Source organism: Nomascus leucogenys, chromosome 5 (assembly GCF_006542625.1).
Source record: "Nomascus leucogenys isolate Asia chromosome 5, Asia_NLE_v1, whole genome shotgun sequence".
NCBI classification, from domain to species: Eukaryota; Metazoa; Chordata; class Mammalia; order Primates; family Hylobatidae; genus Nomascus; species Nomascus leucogenys.
In genome coordinates, this window is record NC_044385.1 from 101,021,613 (window position 1) to 101,046,495 (window position 24,883).

The window sequence follows — 24,883 nt, forward strand, 5'->3', positions numbered from 1 at the left end:
TAAAGATCTTAGAAATTTAAAAGTTTGCCATATATTTCAATACAGCATTTAAAACAACACAGTCACAAAAAGGTGAAATTTTTCAATCCAAAACTAATGTGTATTTGCCCTTTGACTTCAAAATCTTCTATTAGAATGAGGTATAGAGGGCTTTGGGAAGCTATTGGCAAAAATAATACATACAACTAAGCAGGAACTCCTGAAAGCAAATGAATAACCTTATATTAAACAAAAAATATGAACAATCTGTATAGACAGAAGCCACCACTTTTGTGCTTCACATCCTAGTTATAGCTAACCTTTGATCTTCTTAATGGGTATTGCTAATTGTCACTTTCAGGCATGGTTCTCTCAGGAAGGAAACTGGGATTCTCCATATGCTCACTTTAACCAACATAACAATAAGAAAATGCAAATAGGTTTGGTTGAAAGGGTTGTATTCTTATTAGTAGGCAGTATTATAGAGATACGGCAAACTGATATCTTTATGTATATTCTTGGTTCTCTAAATTCGTTTCATATTCTATATATCTTATACTAGCTTTGTGGCTATTTCCTTTGAAATTTCTTCCATAAGGTCGTCCCTGAAAGCACTCTAAAGTAAATTCTTCATATACTTTCTTCACTGTAAATCAAATTCACTGTTTGAACATGACTTTGTACTAATTCAGAGGAAAGTTCAGGATGAAAATTATATTAATCCAGTATCAGTTATCTTTCTTAAAGTGAAAAAAAGGCACACATGCACAAAAGATCCTCAGGAATAATTCAAGGATTAGTCTAATTTAACTAGTGAGTGAGTGCCACCTAGTCATATGTTAACTTTTAGCATGTACTATGTCTAACAGAAATAGGCCAAAAGAATATCCAAGAAGATGTTAATGGCACACAGGCTAGTGGATAACATGTATTCCTCTCCTGACTACAAGAATTGCCAATTTTCAAACAACAAGAAACAATCCAAATATCCATCAGCAAGAGAGTGGATAAAATGTAATGTATGGAATGGAATACTATACAGCAATAAAAGTGAATAAGTCAAGCTATACACGAAAACAAGAATGAATCTCACAAACATCTACGTCACCAACAAATTTAGAAAGGTTCCCAAGTAAGCCCACTACTTTCTAGAGGCTGCAGCACCCCACTAAGAATTTGAATGATCAATATTATTGCATGTATAATTTTAACTTTTTTAAAAAAAAAGCAATTCTCCGAAAATCACTACATCTAATTTTGTGTTACTAAAAGAACAAGAATAAAATTTAACAGGCTATACATTTTCCATACTGGGGATAAAAACAAAACAAAATAGAATGTTCACAAGATTCAAGAGGTCCTTCACAGATCCCTCATGCTATCTAAGAGTTGCTATCTTGTAACCATTGTGCGATTTATATTGAGATCCGGAAAAGTCTGTCATTGAAAAATCAAAGAAATGCCTAGGAAATGTTCTATATACTTAAAAATAAAGACATTATTGCATCTGTCAGTTTAGCACAGTTGTGTCAATCAGTGGCTTCTTTTGGATTCCATTAAATATGTCTAGAAAGGCCAAGGAAAAAAAAAGGCACGATCAGGGAAGGTTCACTTAGTATATGTTAGCATCAGTTGTGCTAACAATACAAAGCTTAGACTCTGGAGTTTGAGAAAAAGAAACACACAAACAATACAACAAGCATAATTCAAAAAGATATCACATCATCAAAAAGCTTTGAAACTACTGGTTGAAAAAGTTTTCTTAATAAAATTAATTGGGATTGAAACCAATATATTAGAAACAGATTAGAACAAGCACAACACAGGGATGCATAAATGTCACTCCAAAATTAATCAACCACTTTTTAGTAACATATCAGTATATCACTGCAGAAAATTTTGCTTTGCAAACAGAGGACACTGATCTCACCTGATTTCATTTTCATACTGTGGGGACAGTCTACCTGAATTCTGGTAAAAGCTTTTCAGGAAAGAGGGGGCAGTGAAGGAAGGGGCAGAGAAGGAAGTGTGAAGACTTGGAAGACTGGAGGAAGAATTACTCTCCTTGTACATGCGTCGAACTGACGAAAGAGTGCTGAGTACAGAAAATACAGCAAATTTGTCTTAATTTATATTTTGGCAAAATCTTCATTCACTATGAAAAAGCATATAAACAGGTTCTTGCTATTAATTTAATCTTTCCTTTCAAGGCTCAGGGCTGGATCTTACATGGAAAAAAAAAGAAGCATGCAGTTCTCTATTTAGATAACTATGACCTAATTTCATTCCTTCACAATTTGAATTCCTTATCTATACAGTATGTCTAAGCATCTGTGTTTGTCTCTAAAAATTTCTTAACAACTTGAGGACAAAAAGTATTTGTTTTCACATGCAAAAGACACTTCAAGGGAAAAAAGTAGGAAAGCACAAATAATTACAGGAAACAAGTTCCAGAAGGAAAGACTGATTATCACTAGTTCAAAGACTTTGACTATTTTAAAGATATAAACCCTTCTAAATATTTAAGAACAACATGTTTGGTTGTTGGAAGTTATCATAATGCCTTTGGCTTAACAAACATTAATGTCCGTGTTCTTTCCTGAAGACAGTGGAATTGTGCCACTATGGTTTAATCGAAAGCCCAAAATCTACAAGATTCTTTGCACAGCAAGCTTTCACAATGACACAGAGAGCATCTTTTTATAGTGATAGAAATTGTTTGAACTTATACCTTATAAAATGTGGAAAATAGAGGGAAGGATCGAGATATTTATAGTCTAAAATGATTGATATCTTTAATTATTGAAAATAATTTTTCCTGGAAAAAAAAGAGGCCTATTACCTTAAGTAAATATATATGAAGTGATGACTTAACTATCTTGATATACATATGACTACTTAATATCCTTTACATACACAGCAAAAAAATCTGAGAATAATGAATTCTGTTAACTTTATTTTTGTATCATAAAATATCTCATTTTTAAATTTTGAATCATTCAGAAAACAACAATGAAAATAAAACGGTATCCTTAAAAGAAATGCTGGCAAATTTTGTAACACATGATATAAAAATTAGCCTTTTCCTTTTACATCGAGTTGTGTTTTTTTTTCTCTCCAACGAGCATCTTTACTTAACCCTATTTTCTGTAACAAATTCATAGGTAAAGAAGAGAAACAAAATGAGTTCTAAGATATAAATTTGATCTGTGTTACACAGGAAGAAGAATATCATTCCAAGTTTATCCTCTTTACTGTTTCGCACCAAATATCAAACAACTTTTTGTTAAATTATGTTTTAAATACTGTGTAAGATCTTTTCTAAGTGGACACTGCCTGTCAATTATGGTATATATACTCTTCTTTATAGATATCACCTTATTCTAGATACAATTTATAACAATTTTCGTATTTAGCTTTAATTTATTATGTAACAAAATATAGCCAAATATTATCTCATGTATGAAAGTAACTTAGGTGACTTTTAAAACCCTGGTATTTTATTGTAAGCTAACAGGAAGTTCTGCTGCTATGTTATTTTCAAATCTGCTGACTTTGTTTCTCTAGAATCATCATCAAGACACTGAGTAACGTGTTATCAGCAGGTTTTCAGACAAAACAATTGCATGGTTATCTTGTTTTTCTCTATTTTTCTGAAAGGAAAAAAAAAAAGAGTTTCCAGCCAAACGAATTCACTCTTCTTTTTGGGTATGTCTTAACCTTGCCTGTTTCGCCTAGTAAATGAGGTAACTTAATTTGTTTTTATGGTGTTTCTCAAAACTAAAAGTCGGCTACAGCATAAATTCACAATCCACCTTGACTCCAGAGTAATCAAAACTGTGTGCCTTGAGAATCTAGGTCTCATTCTGGAGAGGGTCAGACTCACCTGCACTGTTCACTGGAACTCTGCCTCAGCAGAGGAGAACGCACACCCTGAGCCCTCCCATCCTGCAAATTCAGCTTTCTCTTTGTGCTTGAAGGTGGGTGGCTGAACGTGTGTGCCCGTCTTCGAAACTGCGGGGAGTCAGAATCCTCTTCGGGAAACGTTTGCCAAGCTGAGGACAATGGGGATGCTGGCGGTGTCCCTGGTGGAGAATCCCCTGGTGAGTAGTCCTGAAACACAAGCAGAAGGGAGCTCTTTATTTCCCACGTGGGTCATGGCAGACCTGCCAAAACACAGAGCTTGAAAGTGACAGTGTGCCTCATCTTCCTCCTGAGTCATGACAAAACTGGTTTTTCTCCCCCTTTTACTCAATTTATGCCTTAGGCTAATCAGTATCACTACAACCCATTATCTTCTGATAAGCAGCTGTAATCAGTATCACCACAACCCACTTATCTTTGGATAAGCAGCTGTAAGACAGCATCCGTAAAGACAGGCCAGAAAGTGAGAGGGATGACAAAAAAGTGAGAGGGATGACAAAAAAAGTGAAAGCTATTCTCTCCCCTGACACTTTGCGATGAAATGCTAGAGCTACTGTACTTCTCTCACTGTTGCCAGAGAGATGAAAAAAAGATCATGACCAAAAGAGGGTGGAGTCTGTGTTTCCGTATCTCCTGGCTTCCGTGACATATCAATTGCATGCTTCCTGTACTGCCAAAACAGTATTACAATGCCTAAGTGTCCAAGTCTCATGGCAAAGCCTTCCGGAAAATAAAGTCTGTTAAGTATCTTCCCTCACCATGGATGTTTCTATTCAATTACATGTTCCCTGAGGTAAATTTCTTTTAAAACACATGAAAAACAGGAAATGAATGAAAACCGAGCTATGCTGGAATGCATCTCCTATTGCATGGGTAGAAATCATAAATCTTTCAGTTTAGACAGGTATGCTGTTAAAACTTTCCAGAACAGGCACCACTGTAGAAATATTTAGCTTGATAAACATGGGTTAGCGATAATAGACTCATAGCTGGACTAAGTCCCCACTTCCATCAACAGAAAGTTTAACAGAAATATTTTAATATATTTCCATTTTAAAAAATAGGCTGCATGTGCCTCAGGTGACATACTGCACGGCATAGGAAACAGGAAACCCAACCTACTGAGAGTTGTCAATGAGATAAAGAAGATTCCAGTGTTGCAGCTAAAATGATTTTAAAAAAATGAGGGGGGAAAATATCATGGGAAGGGAACAAATAAAATCAATGTACAAGTATATAATTAGTAATATATGGCTCATTTTTTATAAGGCATTGGATCAATAGTTGCTCAAATACTGTTGTCCAAAGCATACTATCTCCAAACAATAAAAAGCCTAACAGAGCACAGTTAGCCTGTAAGGGAATAAGGAGCTACATGCTAATGCCTAGAATCTTACTGAAAATAATAAAGTCTCAAATATTTATTTTTTAAAAAGCTATAAAGCATTCATAATAAAAAATGGAGCATGCATATTACCACATTGGTGCTGACTTTGTTAAGTTGCAATTAGTATAAACAAGCTCTAGTTAGATACCTTCTCTGAAGCAAGACTGTTGGACCGTTCAAAACTGTCCACACTTCCCAGCCGACCTCTCATTCTGTTAGCTCCCTGAGTGAAAAGAATAAAATTAAGTGCTTCGTGTGATTTAAAATTTTACTTCAAAACTATAAAAGGTAGTTGCAGGTGGTCTCTTAATGTTAGCATTAAATTGATCCTTTTGTGGTTCACTTAAATTTGTTGGCTTTATTAATAGTCATTACAGCACGGTAAAAAGAACTATTCCTGATCTATTTCCATTATTTCTAAATCAGCCCTTAGATAACTAGATACTCGGACCAAGCTTTTTGAAGTTAGTTTGGTTACAGGATTACACATTATTCATCCATAAGTTCAGTGAGGGCCCCATTAACTCTGTCTCAGATTCAAATATGGAAGATACAGCAAAACAAACCAAAAAAGCTATGCAGAAAATGACTTAATACATACAACCTAGATCAAAACATCATAATTCATGTTATAGGATTATAATAAACATCAGTTAAAAACCACATGGAAAAGAAAACTACATTCTAAAATTTATAGGTTTTGCATCATTCATTATTCTATAATGCCAAACTATTTGAAGAAATCATTTAATTCTGGAAGACTAGATGTCAGTCTGCTTCAATCTTGGTGAATTGGTTATCGATTTTTTTTCACATAGTCCTTTGGTGTGGATTTGATAAATGATCTCAGAAAGAGATCTAAGAGATCACCTAAGATCTAAGAGACCTAAGAACCTAAGAGATCATTCTGTCTGTTCCCCCCTCACTTTAAATAGGAAGAAACTGAGGCCAACTATAGAAGGAAAGAGGATACAAGTCAGGTTGGGAACCTCATCATCTACAAGGTCTTAAAAGACAAAACACAGACTGAGGAGTTCCACACAACTCTAGAGCATGTGGCGAAGTTCTAAAAAAGAATGTGTGGAAACACCAGTCAGATCCATGTGACAGTGAGCCTGCGAAATTTTTTAACAATGCATAACATTTGCATAGTACCTTCCAGGCTTCCACTCTGTCTGCAAACATTCTTAGGTTTATTTGGGGGTCGGGGGTAAGACGGGGTTGCATTTCATTTTAATTTTTAATCAAAGTAATATCAGCACAAAGTTTCAAAAGTGAAACTGTGCTATCAAGTTTATAATGAAAAGTGGTGGTCATCAACCTGCTCTCTTGCACTCTGAATCCCACTCCCCAGAAGCAAACCTTGAAATTATTTATATTGATATTTCTGGTACTCAGCTTATCCTACTGTTCCTTAAGCTTTCCATTTTAGAAACTATTTATTGACTTCCTAACTCTGGAAGATGAAATTTAATATTCTTACTTCATTATATACCCAGTTCCACTACACACACACCTTTCTTCCCCTCTTCCTTCAGTATAGTTACATCATGAATTTTGGTTAAATCAGTAGTTTGTTCTTAGATTATTAGGACTGTAAGTATTGTTTGCAGCTGAGCTACATATTTTACTATGGTTATGTCTGATTACACCTCATATCTTGTATATTTTGTTTTTCATGGAGTTAGTGACTACTTGAGCAAACACGAATATATTACAAAACTCTCCTACAGTTCACAATATGGTCAAACATCACCACATAAACCATCAATTACCCTCCCCTCCCCTCCCCTCTCCTCTCTTTTCTCCTCTCTCTCTTTCTCTCTTTCTCTCTCCCCTTTCTTTTTTTTTTTTTAAGCTACCATTATGGAGACCTCTGTGTTTCTGCCCCAATCTAGACGTGTTACAATGTAGGCTTGCTCTACAAAGCTTCCCAGGATCCTTTTCCTTCACTATCAACCTAGAAATTTCCTTTGATCCTCTCCTCTGTTGGAATTCTGCTTCCTTGGTCCCATGCCTTCTCCTTTTTTAGTTGAATTCCTCATTTGGTTGAGGCACATTCTCCAGGTGCTTTCTGAGAAAGACAGAGTGGGAACTAAATTTTTTAAAACATGTACATATCCATAAACGTCATCAGTCTATGCTTGTATTTCACTAATAGTTTGGCTGGATATCATATATTGTAGTAGTTAGAAATTTTGCTTCCAAATATCTTAGCATTGTTCAAATGTCCTTTGGTTCAGAAGTCTAAAGCCATTGTGATTCTAGAGCCTGTGTGTCTGACCTGCTGCTTCTCTTTGGAACAGAATCTAAGTTTGCCCTTTGGCATTGTGAAATTTCACGACGTGCCTTAGCATGACTTTTACACAGTCACTCTGTTGTGCACTTTCTGAGTTCACTAAATCTGGAAACTCATGCTCTTTAGCTCTGAGAAATTTTTTAAATTATTTCTTTAAAAATTTCCTTGCATGCCTTTTTTTCTTACTGGAACTCCTACTGTTTGGTTCTGGACTGATCCTTTAACTTTTTACCTTGTTCTCCTATTTTCCATTTCTTTGAATTTTGCTCCATTTTCTGAAAGGCTTTTTTCAACTCCAGTTTCCTAGCCTTCTCTTGAATTTTTCTTTTTACATCTACTATCAGAAAGTTTAAACAGTTCTTTCTTCTTTTCAGATGACTATGTTTTATTTATGACATCCTATCTTGTTTCATAAAGCAATATTTATTCTTATCTGCATATATTACAGCTTTATCTCCAATGGCTTACTATATAATAACTAAAACAATAATAAAATTAATAGCTGCACCTAATATTGTTGAATGCTTATCATGTGCCATATACTATGTTAAGCATTTTACACTGCATTAGCTCACTTAATCCTCATACCAATTGTGAGGTAAGTATGGTTATTTAGCCCGTCTTCACAGATACAGAGACTGAAGTTCTGATAGAGTACATTGCCCAAGTTTACACAGCTAGTTAAAAGAAAGGGCAGCAATTTCGACACAGGAAGCACAATTTTAAAGTGAAGCTCCTGAGCTGTTACTACTACATCCCTAAACTAAAGCTCTGTGAAAAAGAGAATTACAAATAAAGCTAATTAGCCTACACAGGTTACATGGAATTTTGTAAATGTCCTAGAACCTCATCAAATTCTTTTCAGTTCCTCAGTTCTATGTTATAATTGGCATCCTTCCAATAATAAAAACTCTATTTGTGGCTAACAAATTATTAGTTAGTGTGTGTAGCCAAGATGAAAATATAGTAAAGATGAGATTGTTTTCTGTTATTTCTAGCGCTACTTATATGCCCACCTGCCTGGTTACCTCAGACAGGTTATTTGGTCATAACAGACAAAGTAGTCAGATGGGTATCAAACCATTCCTATTATTAGAAAAACAACTGAAATCTCCTATTTTACTCATAGTGGTGTTTCACCCACATAAGCTTTTTTTGTGCACAAAGAAAAACAAAGTTACTTTAAAATTATACTCTACCACTTCACACATTTCAACAGGTAAAGGCAATGGCTATTACTCTGAAGAAGGTAGAAAATGAGTACTATTTCCAAAATAACTTGCACTTTATATTAGTAGATAGTGGCTTGGCACGGTGGCTCATGCCTGTAATCCTAGCACTTTAGGAAGCTGAGATGGGAGGATTGCTTGACCCCAGGAGTTCGAGATCAGCCTGGGCAACACGGTAAGACCCTGTTTGTACAAAAAAATAAAAATAAAATTAGCCAGGCTTGGTGGTATGTGCCCGTGGTCCTAGCTACTTGGGAGGCTGAGGCGGGAAGATTGAGCCCAGGAGTTCGAGGCTGCAGTGAGCTATGATCACACCACTGCAGTCCAGCCTGGGTGACAGAGCAAGACTCTATCTCAAAAAAATAAAATAAAATTTATATTAGTAAATATTTCTGTTTTGGAAAACAACTGAAAAAAAAAAAAAAAGCAACAGATAGCCATTACATGATTCTGATTTTCACCTTTGAACAGACAGCTTTTTCTGTTTTACCACATTGTGATTTGCTAATTCATGTGTCAGGCCCTTTCCCTTGGACTCGCTTTTTAGTGGTTAATGAGCTGAGCTTCTTGGCATTTAAAAAATGGATCCTATTTCATAAACAACTATAGTTAGCTAAATAAAATATTTTGACGTTTAAAAATGGCAGCAATTATGAGCTAAACTCCGAAACTGGAGTGTGAATTTTCTACTATACAACTCAGCAGGAAAAAAAAAGACAAGTTTTAGAAGTACACAAAACCCCTTTTGCTATGTAACCTTTAACACAACACGGGGAGCTGCCAACCTGCCCAAAAAGTGCGTTCTGTTGCACACGGTACAAGCAAGACCTTCTTAGGTCAGAAAATTTATGTCATTTGGCATCACTCTGGGAAACAAAAGCTACAGTATCCACCTTGATCAAAACAGATTGGCTGTGCCCTTGCTGAAAATGTCATTACAGCAATTGAAGGCATGCAAAAAAGACTTCAAAGTTGGCACTGCAAGTATTATGCAGGATGCCAAGGTACTAAATGGAGATAAAGTAACACCCTAAATACCCTTTGCCATTTTGTAAATGACAGAGGTTTTGAGCTTACCACTGAATATACCACCTCCTATCTATGATGTGATATTTCCCTAACATACTAACATTTAATCCTCACAATTACTACGTGAGGCAAGTGGGTATTAATATGTCCATTTCACGAATGGGAAAACTATGGCTTAGAAAAGGCAAATAATTTATCCAAGATCATAAATACAAAATCGGCCAGGGCCAGGGATTGCATTCAGCTACCCTGACACCTACTTAAATGGTCTTTTCTGCTAAAATTTTCACTAAACACTGTGTTCAATTCAGGTAGCTGATGCTGTTTCTGATGCTGGTGCTTTAAGAATTACACGTGCCTTAAGTAAGTGTAATTGCATCAGCCTCACCTGGAGGGCTTGTTGAAACCCAAATTACTGGACCCCACCCCCAGAGTTTCTGATTAAGTAGGTCTGGGGTGAGGACCAGGATTTTACTAATTTATAAATTTTGAAGGAAAAAGGCGTATTTTATGAAATTTGCGTTGGCATACTTCTGACAAATCTCCTAGATGCTCTTTTCTGAGATTCAGTTTTCCACTGATAAAATAATGGCATTCACAATTGATCATGCTTGCTGCAGGGCTTCTGTTAAAGTTAGAAGGATCTCTATCATTAAGAGAAATAACTAGAAAAGTATTTTGAGCCATAACAAAGAAACGAAACTAGGAACACCGGATATCAGAAGTTACTGTGTCCTAATGCTCTGTTGCACAAGCATGGAAAAAATCAAAATGTATCCAACTATTTAACTAAACATATTCTTATAATGCTAGTAAGGTTAAACAGGTGGAAATAATGTTTTTAAAAACAATACGCATTTGCAAATAGAGTTCAATGGTTAATTCAAAGTTCCTCTCGAAGTCTAAGAATTTTTATCACTCATTTGCCTCTTTAAAGGCACTGAGAGATCACACTTATACACTGAAGGTGAAATTTTTCTTTGTGTATTAACATAAAGGCCAAGAGACTTTAAAAAGTCATCAAGGGTTCATTTTGAAACTTTGTTCATAAGAGTTAAAACACCTACCAGCCAACCAGTCTTACTACTTGGTTTTCACAGGCAGTGTGCAGGGTGCAGAAAAGAGCCCTTATTGATGATCGTACAATGGCAGTACTTCTGATCCATTAATAACCTGAGCTATTTATTAACACACGAAAACAGTAAGCAGAAAAAATAAATTTTAAAAAAACACCCTGGGTGGGCTTTGTGAGGTATGTGTGATAAGCAGGTTTAAAACGATCACTTTGTTTCTCTTTTTTCATTTTGAAGCCATCTCAAATGCAGAGGCAAGTTATAACTACAGTACAAAATTTTTTTTCCCCCACAACCATTTTCACGTAAGTTGCCAATATAAAGCTCCACCACCCTGAAATACTTTACTGTGTATTTTGTATAAAAAAGGACATTCTCCAATATAACTAAAATACAACTTTCAAAACCAGGATACTGATACTGACACGGTAATACTATTGAATCTTCAGACTTCACTCCAATTGCATTGGTTGTCCCAATAATGGCTTTCAGGGCAAAAGGATCCGATTCACAATCTCCCATTCCACTTAGTTTTTGTGTTTCTTTAGGGTCCTTCAGTCTGGAGTTATTCCTCAACCTGTTTTTGACTTCCTTGAAGATAACAGGCTTGTTATTTTGTAGACTCCACCTCAATTTGGGTTTGTTGACATTTCCCCTTGATTAGATTCAGGCACTGCCTACTTGACAGGAATACCACAGAAGCAGTTCTATTTCTTTATATCAGGTGACACAGGGCCGCAATTTGTCCCACTGCTGATGATGTTCAATTTGATCACTTGGTGGTGCCTGCCAGCCTTCTCCATTGTAAAGTTATTTTCCCATTAGTAATTAATAAATATTAATTACATACAGCAAATATCTTCTTTATGATCGAACTTTCAATATATTCATTTATTTTTGGTATCAGAAATAGTTGCCTATTTTATGCAACAGGTTAGATTATCTGTTGCTATCATTTATGTCAATGCTCATATTGTCTCAGGGGGAGAGCCCTTTCAAGGTTTTTATGTCTTTATGACACATCACCATTTTTCTTCAAATATTTTCCTACTATCTAGAACACCAAGATGTTCTGGGCTCATCTTATACTTTTCCTGCAGTACTGAAATTAGCCATGTTTCTCAGAATCTTGGTTCTGTCTAGTAGGAACATATACATATATACTTATGTTTATATTTACATTTTTATTTACATATATTTCTATATGATTGTATATATATGTCTATATTTACATGTATATAAAAATCATGATTTTATATTGATACCTCCAAGTTTTATTTTTGTAATTTTTTTATTTCCATAGGTTATTGGGGAACAGGTGGTTTTTTTGTTTGTTTGTTTGTTTGTTTGTTTAGACAGGGTCTCACTCTGTCTCCCAGGCTGGAGTGCAGTGGCATGATCTCAGCTCACTGCAACCCCTGCCTCCTGGGTTCAAGTGATTCTCGTGCCTCAGCCTCCTGACTAGCTGGGATTATAGGCACGCAACACCACGCCCGGCTCATTTTTTTGTATTTTTAGTAGAGACGGGGTTTTACCATGTTGGCCAGGCAGGAACAGGTGTTATTTGGTTACATGAGTAAGTTCTGTGGTGTGATACCTCCAAGTTGAATCCAACACAGGGTTCATTCTAATTTCTACCCTTTTCATATTAGTAATTTCTTCCTCCCTGGATCCCACTATCCTTAAGACATTTACTTACTTCATCAGTCCCTGTGTGTATATAACCCATCTCCACAATGGCCACTGCATAGACACTGTCCTCATCCCACCCAGGCTGTGCCACTCCATGCTGGGGCTGCCACAACACATGCACATCCTCAGCCTGCTGAGGCACCCATCCCTGTGAATGCTCGCTCCCCTCCACTGTGGCTCTGACACCCACACTGGGCCTTCCCTCTGCCAGTATGCTGCCTCCTACAACCTCCCAAACCAGGTTCCCCTTCTCTGCAGATTCCCTCCTCACTGCAAGAGGCTCCCACACCCTGCATCAGGCCATCCCCACATTCCACACCCCATATGGACAGTCTCTCTGCTCTGAGCCACAGTGGGTCACCCATGCCACAGCCCAGAACACCCACATAGCTTGACCTCAACTAATAGCTCTAAGGCAGAATCGTTCAGGAAGAGGAAAATGAAGGGGAACCATTTTGCTTATTTTAAAATGGAATGTATACACTTACTAAATGAAATATATAAATTTCCATTAACTTATACTTTTTTCAGCACTTCCTCTAAGTTCCTAAGAATCGGTGATATGGTTTGGATCTGTGTCCCTGCCCAAATCTCATGTCAGATTGTAATTTCCAGTGTTGGAGGTCGGCCTGGTGGGAGGTGACTGGATCACGGGGATGGATTTCTTAGGAATGGTTTAGCATCATCCCCTTGGTGCTGTTCTCATGATAGTGAGTTTTCATGAGATCTGGTTGTTTAAAAGTATGCAGCACCTCCTCATTCTCTCTCTCGTTCCTGCTCCCATCATGTGAGATGTCTCACTCCCCCTTTGCCTTCCGCCATGATTGTAAGCTTCCTGAGGCCTCTCCAGAAGCAGAAGCTGCTATGCTTCCTGTATAACCTGCAGAACCAGGAGTCAATGAAACCTCTTTTCTTTACAAATTACCCAGTTTCAGGTATTTCTTTATAGCAATGCGAAAATGAAATAATACAATGGGCAAAAGAAGAATTTCTTTATAACTTTCTATGGGAAATGATTTTTAAAGTTCTTATAGTATTGAGCATCAATATTCTATTTCCCCTTTTCTATACATATATATTTCTCCTACTAAATCTCTATTGCTCAAATTCAAATAAAGGCCCCAGAATAAATCTCGATCTGAGAAGGAAACTTATTTTGAAAGATCATTTTGGACCAGGCACGGTGGCCTACGCCTGTAATCCCAGCACTTTGGGAGGCCGAGGTGTGTAGATCACAAGGTCAAGAGATCGAGACCATCCTGGCCCACATGGTGAAACCCTGTCTCTACGAAAAATACAAAAATTAGCCGGGCGTGGTGGTGCGCGCCTGTAGTCCCAGCTACTCAGGAGGCTGAGGCAGAAGAATCACTTAAACCCGAGAGACAGAGATTGCAGTGAGCTGAGATCGCACCACTGAACTCCAGCATGGTGACAGAGCAAGACTCTGTCTCAAAGAAAAAAAAAAAGAAAGATCATTTTGAGCTGGGCATGGATGGTGGCTCACACCTGTAATGCCAGCACTTTGGGAGGCCAAGGCAGGTGGATCACTTGAGGTCAGGAGTTTGAGAACAGCCTGACCAACATGGTGAAAACCCGTCTCTACTAAAAATACAAAAATTAGCCAGACATGGTGGTGTGCACCTGTAATCTCTGCTACTCGAGAGTCTGAGGCAGGAAATCTCCACTACTGAAGAGGCTGAGGCAGGAGAATCGCTTGAACGCAGGAGGCAGAGGTTGCAGTGAGCTGAGATCTCACCACTGCACTCCAATCTGGGTGACAAGAGTGAAACTCCATCTCAAAAAAACAAAAAAAAAAAAAAGAAAAAAGATCATTTTGTTAACTAATTTTTAAAAGTTATCTTAGGTTTTTTTGTTTTTGTTTTTGTTTTTAAGGAAATCTGTGAGCCTGTTGAGACTGAAGCTAAACTGTTAGAAAACACAGATATGCACACTTGAAAGACCATTGGTGCAATCTTACCCTTGAGAAGATATTTTCCAGGGAGCTAGTTAAGGATCTCTTAGCTTTATTTTTCAGAATGTCAAGTTTGAACCTTCCACTGCTTGTTGCATTTTCTGGGATTGTACTATTTGAAATAGTCTAAAAAAAGAAAAACAGATACATTTTAGTTTGGAAATATTCAAGGTTAAATGAAACTTTAATTATAGGCTTAAGACTAAGCTATTAAAAAACACAAGAATTCTTCAGCAGCTCTATTAGTAAGTAATAATTAGGTCTCACACTGTGAACACAATGATTATAAGGAAAGGGGTTTAATTTTTCATATTGTATGTAATAAAAAGACAGATGTAAAATATTTCCTTCATGCCTTTCCTTTCCATGAATACACTCCTACTGCATTTAGCAAAAATTATATTTGAGATGTCAATTTTTACTGCTGCTACTCTGATTAACATCTATAACCATCCCTTTCCAAGATGGATATTTTATATCCAAATTACCAAGGAAAACACAGAACACAAGTTCCAAAGAACAAAGCATTTTCCAAACAAAACTGGATTCTGGTAATGCCTCTGTTATAATTCCACTTTCATTTGTGAGTGGGTCATTTATGTCTTAGATCACAAGTATAGAACCAAACTGGGTGAGAATCTATGATGTGTCCACTATATTAGGTTCTCTATGTATTTTATCCATTGAAGTAAGCAGCTACTGTGTATATCACATGGTCCTTAGTAGCAAATAACTTTCAAGTGAGAAACCTTATGATTTGCTTGGGGAGGGAACAGCAACACAAAGCACGTGTAAGTAACAAATACGAAAGCACGAAGATTGGCTGCGGGTCTAAACAGGAAGAAAAGAATACACACGATTCAGACAGGCAGGAAGAAAGGGATGAAGACTTCCCCAGAACTGGGGATAGTTGTTGGCAAAATCCTAAAGGGTGGATTGCTTAAGGGAGAGAAAATCAGTGCATGTATTTAGTTAAAATATTACTTGCCATTACTTTTAATGGCAAAAACTGCAATTACTTCTGCATCTGCCTAATAGAAGGGAGCAGCAGAAGGTAACATGAGAAAGTCAGGCTGAAAAGTAAAACCTTGAATGTTCTTAAGTGCCAGATGAATAGGAAGATTAGTAATCCAAATTTATAAGCTGAGGGAAATCCCTGTGAATGTAACGTTTTAGGGACAGTTATCAAAAAGAAGTGTTCAAAAACACCTCTAAAAGACAGGAATATCAGACTGAAACATCAAACTGAACTCGAGGCTTCTGCACAGTCTGTGTAGGAGGAAATATGGGCCTACACTAGAACCAGCTCCATCAAATCAGTTAAGAAGTTACAGATGCAAGAAAGGCCCCACCAAGAAAGGAAAGGAGAGGAGAAAAAACAATGGGTATAGATGTGGGCTGGACGGGGCTCAGGGTGTGTATAAAGCACTGGGATCACTCATTATTCTAAGGCTTCCAGATAAACAAATGTGACAAAAATAGAAAAACTGTATGGGCACTTAGCAAATATCTGACACGTAGTAACTGCTCAGTAAACATCAGTTGAATAAATGGAAGGAAATGAAGGAAAGGAGAGCATAATGGAGGCAGAAACTTAGCTGTGAGCAAGAAAACATTAAAATATTGTTAAAATCTCCTCCTATATGATCATTTCTTTGTGATTTCTCCATCACAAAGAAATGCACATCTCGTGTACATCCTCCTTTAACTTCAGGTCCACGGCAAAGCTCATGTCTTCCATATTTATACTTAAATTCCTCTATAGGCACCAAACATTTCAACTTCCATACTCATTACCTCAAATTCCTCTATGGGCACCAAATCCATTTTTCTAATTGAATCTCAAACATATTTCCAAATTGAACTCTTATTTTTTATTCTCATCCCCTGCCCCACTCTTGTCTGCTTTCTGTATTTCCTGGCTCTATTTCATCAAATTTCCCCACACGGGAAACGCTGACGTTGTTCACAGCAACTCCCTCTCCCTTCCTTTACAGATTCTTCCAGTCCGTCACTAAGTCCTAATGATTATGCCACCTAAACAGCTCTTCATTCAGTTTATTCCTCACTTCTCTAGGGCTCTAGCTCAGCCTCTCTGAGTCAAATAAATGCTTCAAGACAGAATTATTCAAGCTATTTATGTACCAATGCTACCTCTAGCTTGTGCATACATCATTATACCAATCATATCATATTTTAATGTATTTGGTTTCATGTTGGTTTCTCCCCCTAAACAGTTAGATGGCAGGAAAGGGTCTCCATTATTCATCACTGTTTCCTAGTACACAGTCTGTACTCGATAAAGATTTGTGCAATAATTAAATCACTTATCACATATTCCATTAAAACATTCTCCCAACTGGAGAATATGACTTAGTCCTAACCCCCTCACCCAGCAACCTCCCCAACAAATAAATCTACCATCAGAAGAACAGCAGAATTTTCTCTTTGTGGTGCAAATCTGATCTTCTCACTCCCTTACTTGAAATCCTTCCATGACAAAGTCAGGCCTGCCAGTAACTTAAGGCCCTTCCTCATCTCATTCTGCCTATCATCCCAGCCTTGTTTCCCCCACCAATCCCCAAGCACAACCTCAAAATCAGCACGTTATTCCAGTGCCTGCATTGAGTAAGTTTGGGCACACCACTACATAACTTTATGCTCAATGTTCTTTTTTTTTTTTGAGATGGATTCTCACTGTCGCCTGAGGAGTGCAATGGCATGATCTCGGCTCACTGCAACCTCCACCTCCCAGGTTCACGTGCTTCTCCTGCCTCAGCCTCCTGAGTAGCTGGAATTACAGGCGCACACCACCACACCAGCTAATTTTTTTTGTATTTTTAGTAGAGACGGGGTTTCACTATGTTGGCCAGACTCTAAACTCCCGACCTCATGATTCACCAGCCTCAGCCTCCCCAAGTGGGATTACAGGCGTGAGCCACCACACCCAGCCCAAAAAGTACAGTTCCTCAACTGTTCTGACAGCAAAGTTTATCTCTCCTAAAATTCCAGCTCCCTCAAAATGTCCTTCCTCTTGAATCTCCTCTTCTCTTACTCTCCACTCCAGCTCCAAAGCAAAGACACAGCTACTTTTGTGCTCACTACAGATTCTTTTTTAAAGCCACTTATTGACTTTATTCTATGTATCTATTGATCTGTTTGCATTCCCCTTTCAAATATTTGAGCTGTTCTCTGGAGAGGACATGATTCATTCATCAGGTTTTTTTGTCACCCTTTTCCATCACATAGTTTAATTCATAGAAGGTTCTCAAGAAATGCTTGTTCTGTGACTAAATGAAGAACTGTGTACTAACAATATGTGATTTGTTCTGAATATAGTGAAATAAAGATATAACCTGAATTAGTGTTATCAAGAGTAAATATTTCATAATCCCCTTTGATGTTATGGCTGGTGGTCCTGCTTCTTCTGTATGCAGCAGAGGATAAATTCTAAACCACATGCACAAAAATACCATCCCTCAGTTTGCAGCTAGGGTACCACTTACATGATATTACTACTGTTTCACCATTTGGGCTATCTCCAGTTTCGATGAAATAAAATGTTCATATGAATTAGAAATAAAATAATAGATTAATATAACTAAAAATAATGTATGTTCATTCTAAATCACAAACATGTACTATTAATGCTTTTTCTAACCAAAACCCACAAATTCTTTTACGTTTTAAGACCATCATTAGTTTAGCTCAATGTGTCAGTGCCTGCTCAAATTCCCTATAAAACGGCCGGGTGCAGTGGCTCATGCCTGTAATCCCAGCACTTTGGGAGGCCGAGGCAGGGGGATCACCTGAAGTTGGGAGTTCGAGACCAGCCTGACTAACATGGAGAAACCCCGTCTCTACTAAAAATACAAAATTAGCCAGATGTGGTGGCGCATGCCTGTAGTCCCAGCTACCCGGAAAGCTGAGGCAGGAGAATCGCTTGAACCTGGGAGGCGGAGGTTGCGGTGAGCCAAGATCGTGCCATTGCACTCCAGCCTGGGCAACAAGTGTGAAACTCCGTCTTTAAAAAAAAAAAAAAAACCCTATAAAACTATTAAAATGCTGGGCAGGGGAGCGGGGGCGGGGGTGGTAGTGCAGGAAACTCTGATAGGACTTTAGCCCTACAGAACCTGAGAGTATAAAGGGAAGAATTAACAAAATCCATAAACAACAACAAAAGTAGGTGAAGTAGCAAATATCTTCTCACCGAAGGGCCTTCCCCGATGTGCACGTGTGTCTTCTGCTTGGCTTCACACAGCTGCCTCAGGTGTAAAATCACAAGTTCATTTTCTTCCTGGTCACTGACTGGCTTCATTTTCTGTTCAACAGACAAACCAAAAGAACACTATGGCAACACCGCTTCTCTCCTTTTATTCTGTCTGGCAGACAAACGTAAATAAAGCTAAGAGTTTTAACTTCGCTCAGAAGCAAAAGTAAAATGGCATTCTATTCTATCCAATAGTATTCTAGGTCATGCATCTTTAACTCTAGGCAGCAGAATGAAAACAGGAACGCATAAAAACAGGATCCAATTCTCATTCCTTATGTCTTATTTATGAGACCTACAAATAATGTTACCTGAACTCTTTCAAAGATGTCAGCTTGCTCATTATCTGTCAGTGATGAGAGATGCCTCTGTATTACCAGCTTGGCTCTTGGTGGGTAGAGACCTAAGGAAAATGATGAGGGAAGGTATTAAACAGAGTCTAGCAGCAGAGATCCAGGGGCAGAGAATGTATTACACTTAACCTCTTCCCAAGCAGGCTCTGAACTTAAATCTTCTTAAGGAGACGTGTTCCTGCCCACGAGAAACCTTGGAATACTACATCGAAATGATTAAAACTAGATGAAAAACCTTTCCACCAAAATCAACAGCCCCCAGTAGTGATCTTGGCATTAAAATTACTGACAACGAGCCGGGCGCAGTGGCTCACGCCTGTAATCCCAACACTTTGGGAGGTGGAGAGGAGTTTTCAGAAACTTTTCCTCTAGTTCTCATTCAGTACTGCACAGTGGTTTAAAACAGGCCGGGTGAGAGTGTGGCCACAGTATGGCAGCACTGTGTGCATTCTGACAAGCATGAAGCAAATTCTAGTTCTTTTAAACCCCGTCTCTAGTAAAAATACAAAAATTAGCCAGCCATGGTGGCGGGAGCCTGTAATCCCAGCTACTCAGGAGGCCGAGGCAGGAGACTCGCTTGAACCCGGGAGGTGGAGGTTGCAGTGAGCCAAGATCGAGCCACTGCACTCCAGCCTGGGCGACAAAGTGAGACTCCATCTCAAAACAATAACAACAACAACAAAAATTACTAACAACGAATTTCTAAGCGATACAGAGCACAACCAGATACCACTTTACACTAACAAACAGCCACAGTAGAAACTCACAGATGATTTAACAATAACCTAAGACCTCACATAGAAATAAAAGCTAAAAACTAGCCTTGGCCAAAAATTTTAAGCTTACAACCTGACATTTAAAGAAGAAAGAACAAGTAATAATATTAAAAGGCAAGACTATGGCTTAGACAGAGATCTCTTCCCCGATGCAGCTCTTGTTATGTGAGAATAAAGTTTTAAGGATAGCGTTAGTATTTAGTGAACTTTCAATGTTATTATTTTATCAAGAAATGATTTACTTCTTTATATCATAATATTCATAAGCCTATCCCATTCTTACACATAATTTATATTAAGTCCTTGGGAAAATTTTTTTTCACGAAAAGGTTGTTTTTAAATTTTTTTTAAAAAAAGGAAGTTTAATTCATATTTGCAGTAATTCAACAGACCATCCATTTTTAAAGAACAGATTTCTCTTTCTTCAAAAGAAGATTCAAAGAAAAAGAGCAGATTTTCATTATAGTTAGGTTCCACTTAGAGTATTGCTACTATATTTTGATTATGAAGAGAATATCTGGGTATATATAATATTTAATAAACCTTATAGGTAGGCTGGCATTTTAAAATCATTTGTTATTACAAGGCTGCCTTTTCTATCCTTCTCAGGTTATAACTAAATACATTACATGATGTTATGACATAATTTGAATGTTTTCCATGTATTCTTTGTGTTTATTTACAAAGAATAAGACAAAGTAATTGGCCAAAAATACTTATAATTTGTTCCACGAAGTTGCATCACAGAATTTTAAAATAAGGTATTACTCTATAAGTACATTGCGCACTTTTCTCATTGTATTCATTTCTAAGAAAATATGAGGTGCCAAGCAACTGAGGTAAACTGATTTAATAGATTTGAGCTACTTTTTAAAATTAAATAACTATCAAGATCTCTACAGATAGTATACAGGAGGATCACCTGAAAATACACATTGTTTTAAAAGATCTAGAATTCGCTTCACACTTGCCAGAAAGCACACAGTACTGCCATACTGCAGTCACACGGCCACCAGGCCTGCTTTAAACCACTGTGTAGTACTGAATGAGAACTAGAGGAAAAGTTTCCAAAAACTCCACTCCACATTTCTTTGTGCAATGTACAGCAAAATTCGGTGTACGTCTTGGTGATCACAGACAGAAAACTAAATTCATTTTGATGGTATGACATCACTCACTATCACAGTTTATTTTATTTTATTTATTTGAGATGGAGTTTCGCTCTTGTTGCCCAGGCTGGAGTGCAATGGTGCAATCGCAGCTCACCGCAACCTCCGCCTCCAGGTTCAAGCAATTCTCCTGCCTCAGCCTCCCAAGTGGCTGGGATTATAGGCATGCGCCACCACGCCCAGCTACTTTTGTGTTTTTAGTAAAGACGGTGTTTCTCCATGTTGGTCAGGCTGATCAACTCCCGATCTCAGGTGATCCGCCCGCCTCAGCCTCCCAAAGTGCTGGGATTACAGGCATGAGCCAAAGTGCCCAGCTTTATTTTTATTTTATTTTATTTTATTATTTTATTTTATTTTATTTCATTTTATTTTACTTTATCTTTTGAGATAGAGTTTCACTCTTGTCACCCAGGCTAGAGTGCAATGGCATGATCTCAGCTCACTGCAACCTCTGCCTCCTGGGTTCAAGTGATTCTCGTGCGTCACCCTCCCAAGTAGCTGGGATTACAGGTGCCCACCACCATGACCAGCTAATTTTTGTATTTTTAGTAGAGACAGACTTTCACCATTTTGGCGAGGCTGGGCCTGAACTGCTGACCTCAGGTGATCCACCTGCCTTGGCATCCCAAAGTGCTGGGATTACAGGCGTTAGCCACCGCGCCCAGCCGCTATCACAATTTATTATTTGCTGGGAAAGTCTCCTTCGGAGGCTTAGACAATATATTATGATAATGATTCACATGATTGTTTTTGTTTTGTTTCCTGTTGTTTATTACTCAAGTGACTAACATGGAAGATAAAAGATTGAAAAGAGGAAAAGAAAAATAAAGAAGGTAGTTATTTGAAGTATGTAACTAAATTCATAAACTAGGAAGTTTCTTTAGTCCTCTATTTTAGTCAAAGAATTGGAATTGGCTGGAGTTTATTTCTTTCAAACTATACATGCTCCCTCTTCCATGAATCTGGTTGGACTTCCTTCCTCCCAGCAACTGGAGTCACTGACTAGTGAATTACTGATACTGAAAGCATGTATATTATCCACTATGCATGTTAATGTAGGAAACCAACATTAGGATAATCGGTCTATCTCGGTGATACTCAGCATCACTTTTCAGATTCACATTCTGAGGTTTGGTCCTTGGGAAACAGCGTTCCCCTTTGATGCCACCCCCTCAATTCACTTTGGTCCACAGAGATGGCTGACTGTTCCTCCTGGGAATAAATGGTAAGAGTGAACACAAGGACAGACAATGAAGGCTCACATACACATACTTATCTACTTTATTTTTATCTTATTTTTGTCATTAAAAATAGAACTCAATGCAGCCAAATGTATTGACCAGAATACTACAATTCTGAATGAGCGAAATAAAATACTATTATCTGGTTCTTTGAAATATCTTTCTCACTAACAATACTTTTATTAATTTGTGTTTATCTAAATGTGATCCTTCCTCCAGCTTGTACTTTGTACCTAAGCATAAAACAAACTTAGAATTCACAGTTATCTTACTTAGATGAAAGTAACTCTTCGGAAAACACACAGATACCAGGAGGCTTCCAGGCCCTGAGGGTCCCTGCCTTTGGATACTCTCTTAGAGAGAAGGTATCCAGGTGCTTTGGAAACCAATTGTGCAAGTCCAAATCCTGGCTCTGCCCCTTCCAAGCAAAGTGAATACAGCAGTTATTACCCCACTGTGGGTCTCAGTGTCTCAGCTGCTTCATGTGTAAATGAGATTCAGTTTTTTTCATATGGATGGAATGGGCTAATACATGTGAAACACAATAGTGCCTCGCACATGGAGAGACCTACAGATGATCTGCCTTACTGTTACTACTTTTGTTCTTACTATTAATATCAGAGTACTGTGCTGTCTTACTGCTATCTTTACCCAACATAAAAAGCAGGAAGGAAAAAATCCTATCAGAGAGTGTGATCCAAGGACTTAGGAAAACAACCCTGAGTGACTCACGAGCCCTTCTTTTTACTCCCTTCAGATACATGCATGCCTTGAAGTGCATAAAGCTTAAGTTTCAGAGTCCCTTCGAGATTTGGGGAAGGGCCCTAATAATTCTGAATTCATAATTGTTTATTCCTTTTCTTTCTTCTTTAAAAAAGTATCTAAAACTGGCTGGGCACGGTGGCTCAAGCCTATAATCCTAGCACTTTGGGAGGCCAAGGCAGGTGGATTACCTGAGCTCAGGAGTTTGAGACCAGCCTGGGCAACATGGTGAAACACCATCTCTACGAAAATACAAAAACAAAGATATCTAAAACCATAAAAACTTCAGGCTCCAGAAAATCAAGATCCAGCTATACAACTACACGGAGTCCTTTGTATAAGTGATAGCTCCCCTATAGGTTTAGAGCCAGCTTCTGACAAAGACTGCCGACTTTTATGAGAATTTAAAACTTCCATTTTGTATACCTAATGCCAAATGACGAGTTAATGGGTGCAGCACACCAACATGGCACATGTATACATATGTAACAAACCTGCACATTGTGCACATGTACCCTAAAACTTAAAGTATAATAATAATTTTAAAAAACTTCTGTTTTGTAATAGAAAGTATACTTTAAAACACACCTAGAGTCTGTTCAAATAACTTCAAAAACAGAAATATAAAGTTGTTTCTTTACTCCTATGTTTTTAACTTACCTATATTGAACTAATTTATTTTACAGTGTATGGTTTGAAAAATAAAATTTAAGAAGGAAAATATTACTTATAAACATTGGGGGAAGATGGGCAAGGAATATTTGGAAACTCTCTGCAACTTTTCTGTAAATCTAAAAGTAGATCAAAGTTGTGTGTTTTTTTATATACTAAGTTCTGGGATACATGTGCAGAATGTGCAGGTTTGTTACATAGGTCTACACGTGCCATGGTGGTTTGCTGCACCCATCAACCTGTAATCTACATTAGGTATTTCTCCTAATGCTATCCCTCCCCTAGACCCCCACCCATCGACAGGCCCCAGTGTGTGATGTTCCCCTCCCTGTGTCCATGTGTTCTCATTGTTCAACTCCCACTTATGAGTGAGAACATGCAGTGTTCGGTTTTCTGTTCCTGTGTTAGTTTGCTGACAGTGATGGTTTCCAGCTTCATCCACGTCCCTGCAAAGGACACGAATTCATCCTTTTTTATGGCTGCATAGCATTCCATCGTGTATATGTGCTACATTTTATTTATCCAGTCTATCACTGATGGGCATTTGGGTTGGTTCCAAGTCTTTGCTAGTGTGGATAGTGCTGCGATAAACACATGTGTGCATGTGTCTTTAGAACAGAATGATTTATAATCCTTTGGGTATATACCCAGTAATGGGATTGCTGGGTCAAATGGTATTTCTGGCTCTAGACCCTTGAGAAATTGCCAGACTATCTTCCTGAAAGTGATGGAGTGTAGATCAAAGTTTTTGAAAAAAAAATTTATGGCATTATACTACGTATTTTTCCATATATACAAATATATGCTGTATATGTTATTAAGCAAATTATTTTTTCACTCAACAATTTTAAGATGCATCCATGTTGACATATAGCTCAAATTCATTCCTATTAATTGCTTCATTATGTGAATATACTACTAATTATGCCATTGATCGACATTTAGATCATTTCCAATTTTCCATTATTTACAAGTAACACAACCTTTTAAATGTCACCTTCTGTACTTATAGCAGAGTTTTTCTTATCAAGACATGGAACTTCTAGATAACAGAGT

At 37.7% G+C, this 24,883-nt stretch overlaps 1 protein-coding gene across 2 annotated transcripts in view; it reads right to left on the bottom strand.

Annotated features, from left to right (window-relative positions):
• Positions 1 to 24,883, bottom strand: part of TBC1D4 (TBC1 domain family member 4) — a 78,189-nt gene that overhangs the window by 38,227 nt on the left and 15,079 nt on the right. For both annotated transcript variants that reach the window (XM_030813491.1, XM_030813492.1), the window contains exons 5-9: positions 19,166 to 19,257; positions 18,795 to 18,905; positions 14,591 to 14,710; positions 5,439 to 5,513; positions 3,866 to 4,092 (exon numbers count right to left, since the gene is read on the bottom strand). In XM_030813491.1, the coding sequence (XP_030669351.1) occupies positions 3,866 to 4,092; positions 5,439 to 5,513; positions 14,591 to 14,710; positions 18,795 to 18,905; positions 19,166 to 19,257 (625 nt within the window). The remainder of the gene's footprint in view (positions 1 to 3,865; positions 4,093 to 5,438; positions 5,514 to 14,590; positions 14,711 to 18,794; positions 18,906 to 19,165; positions 19,258 to 24,883) is intronic.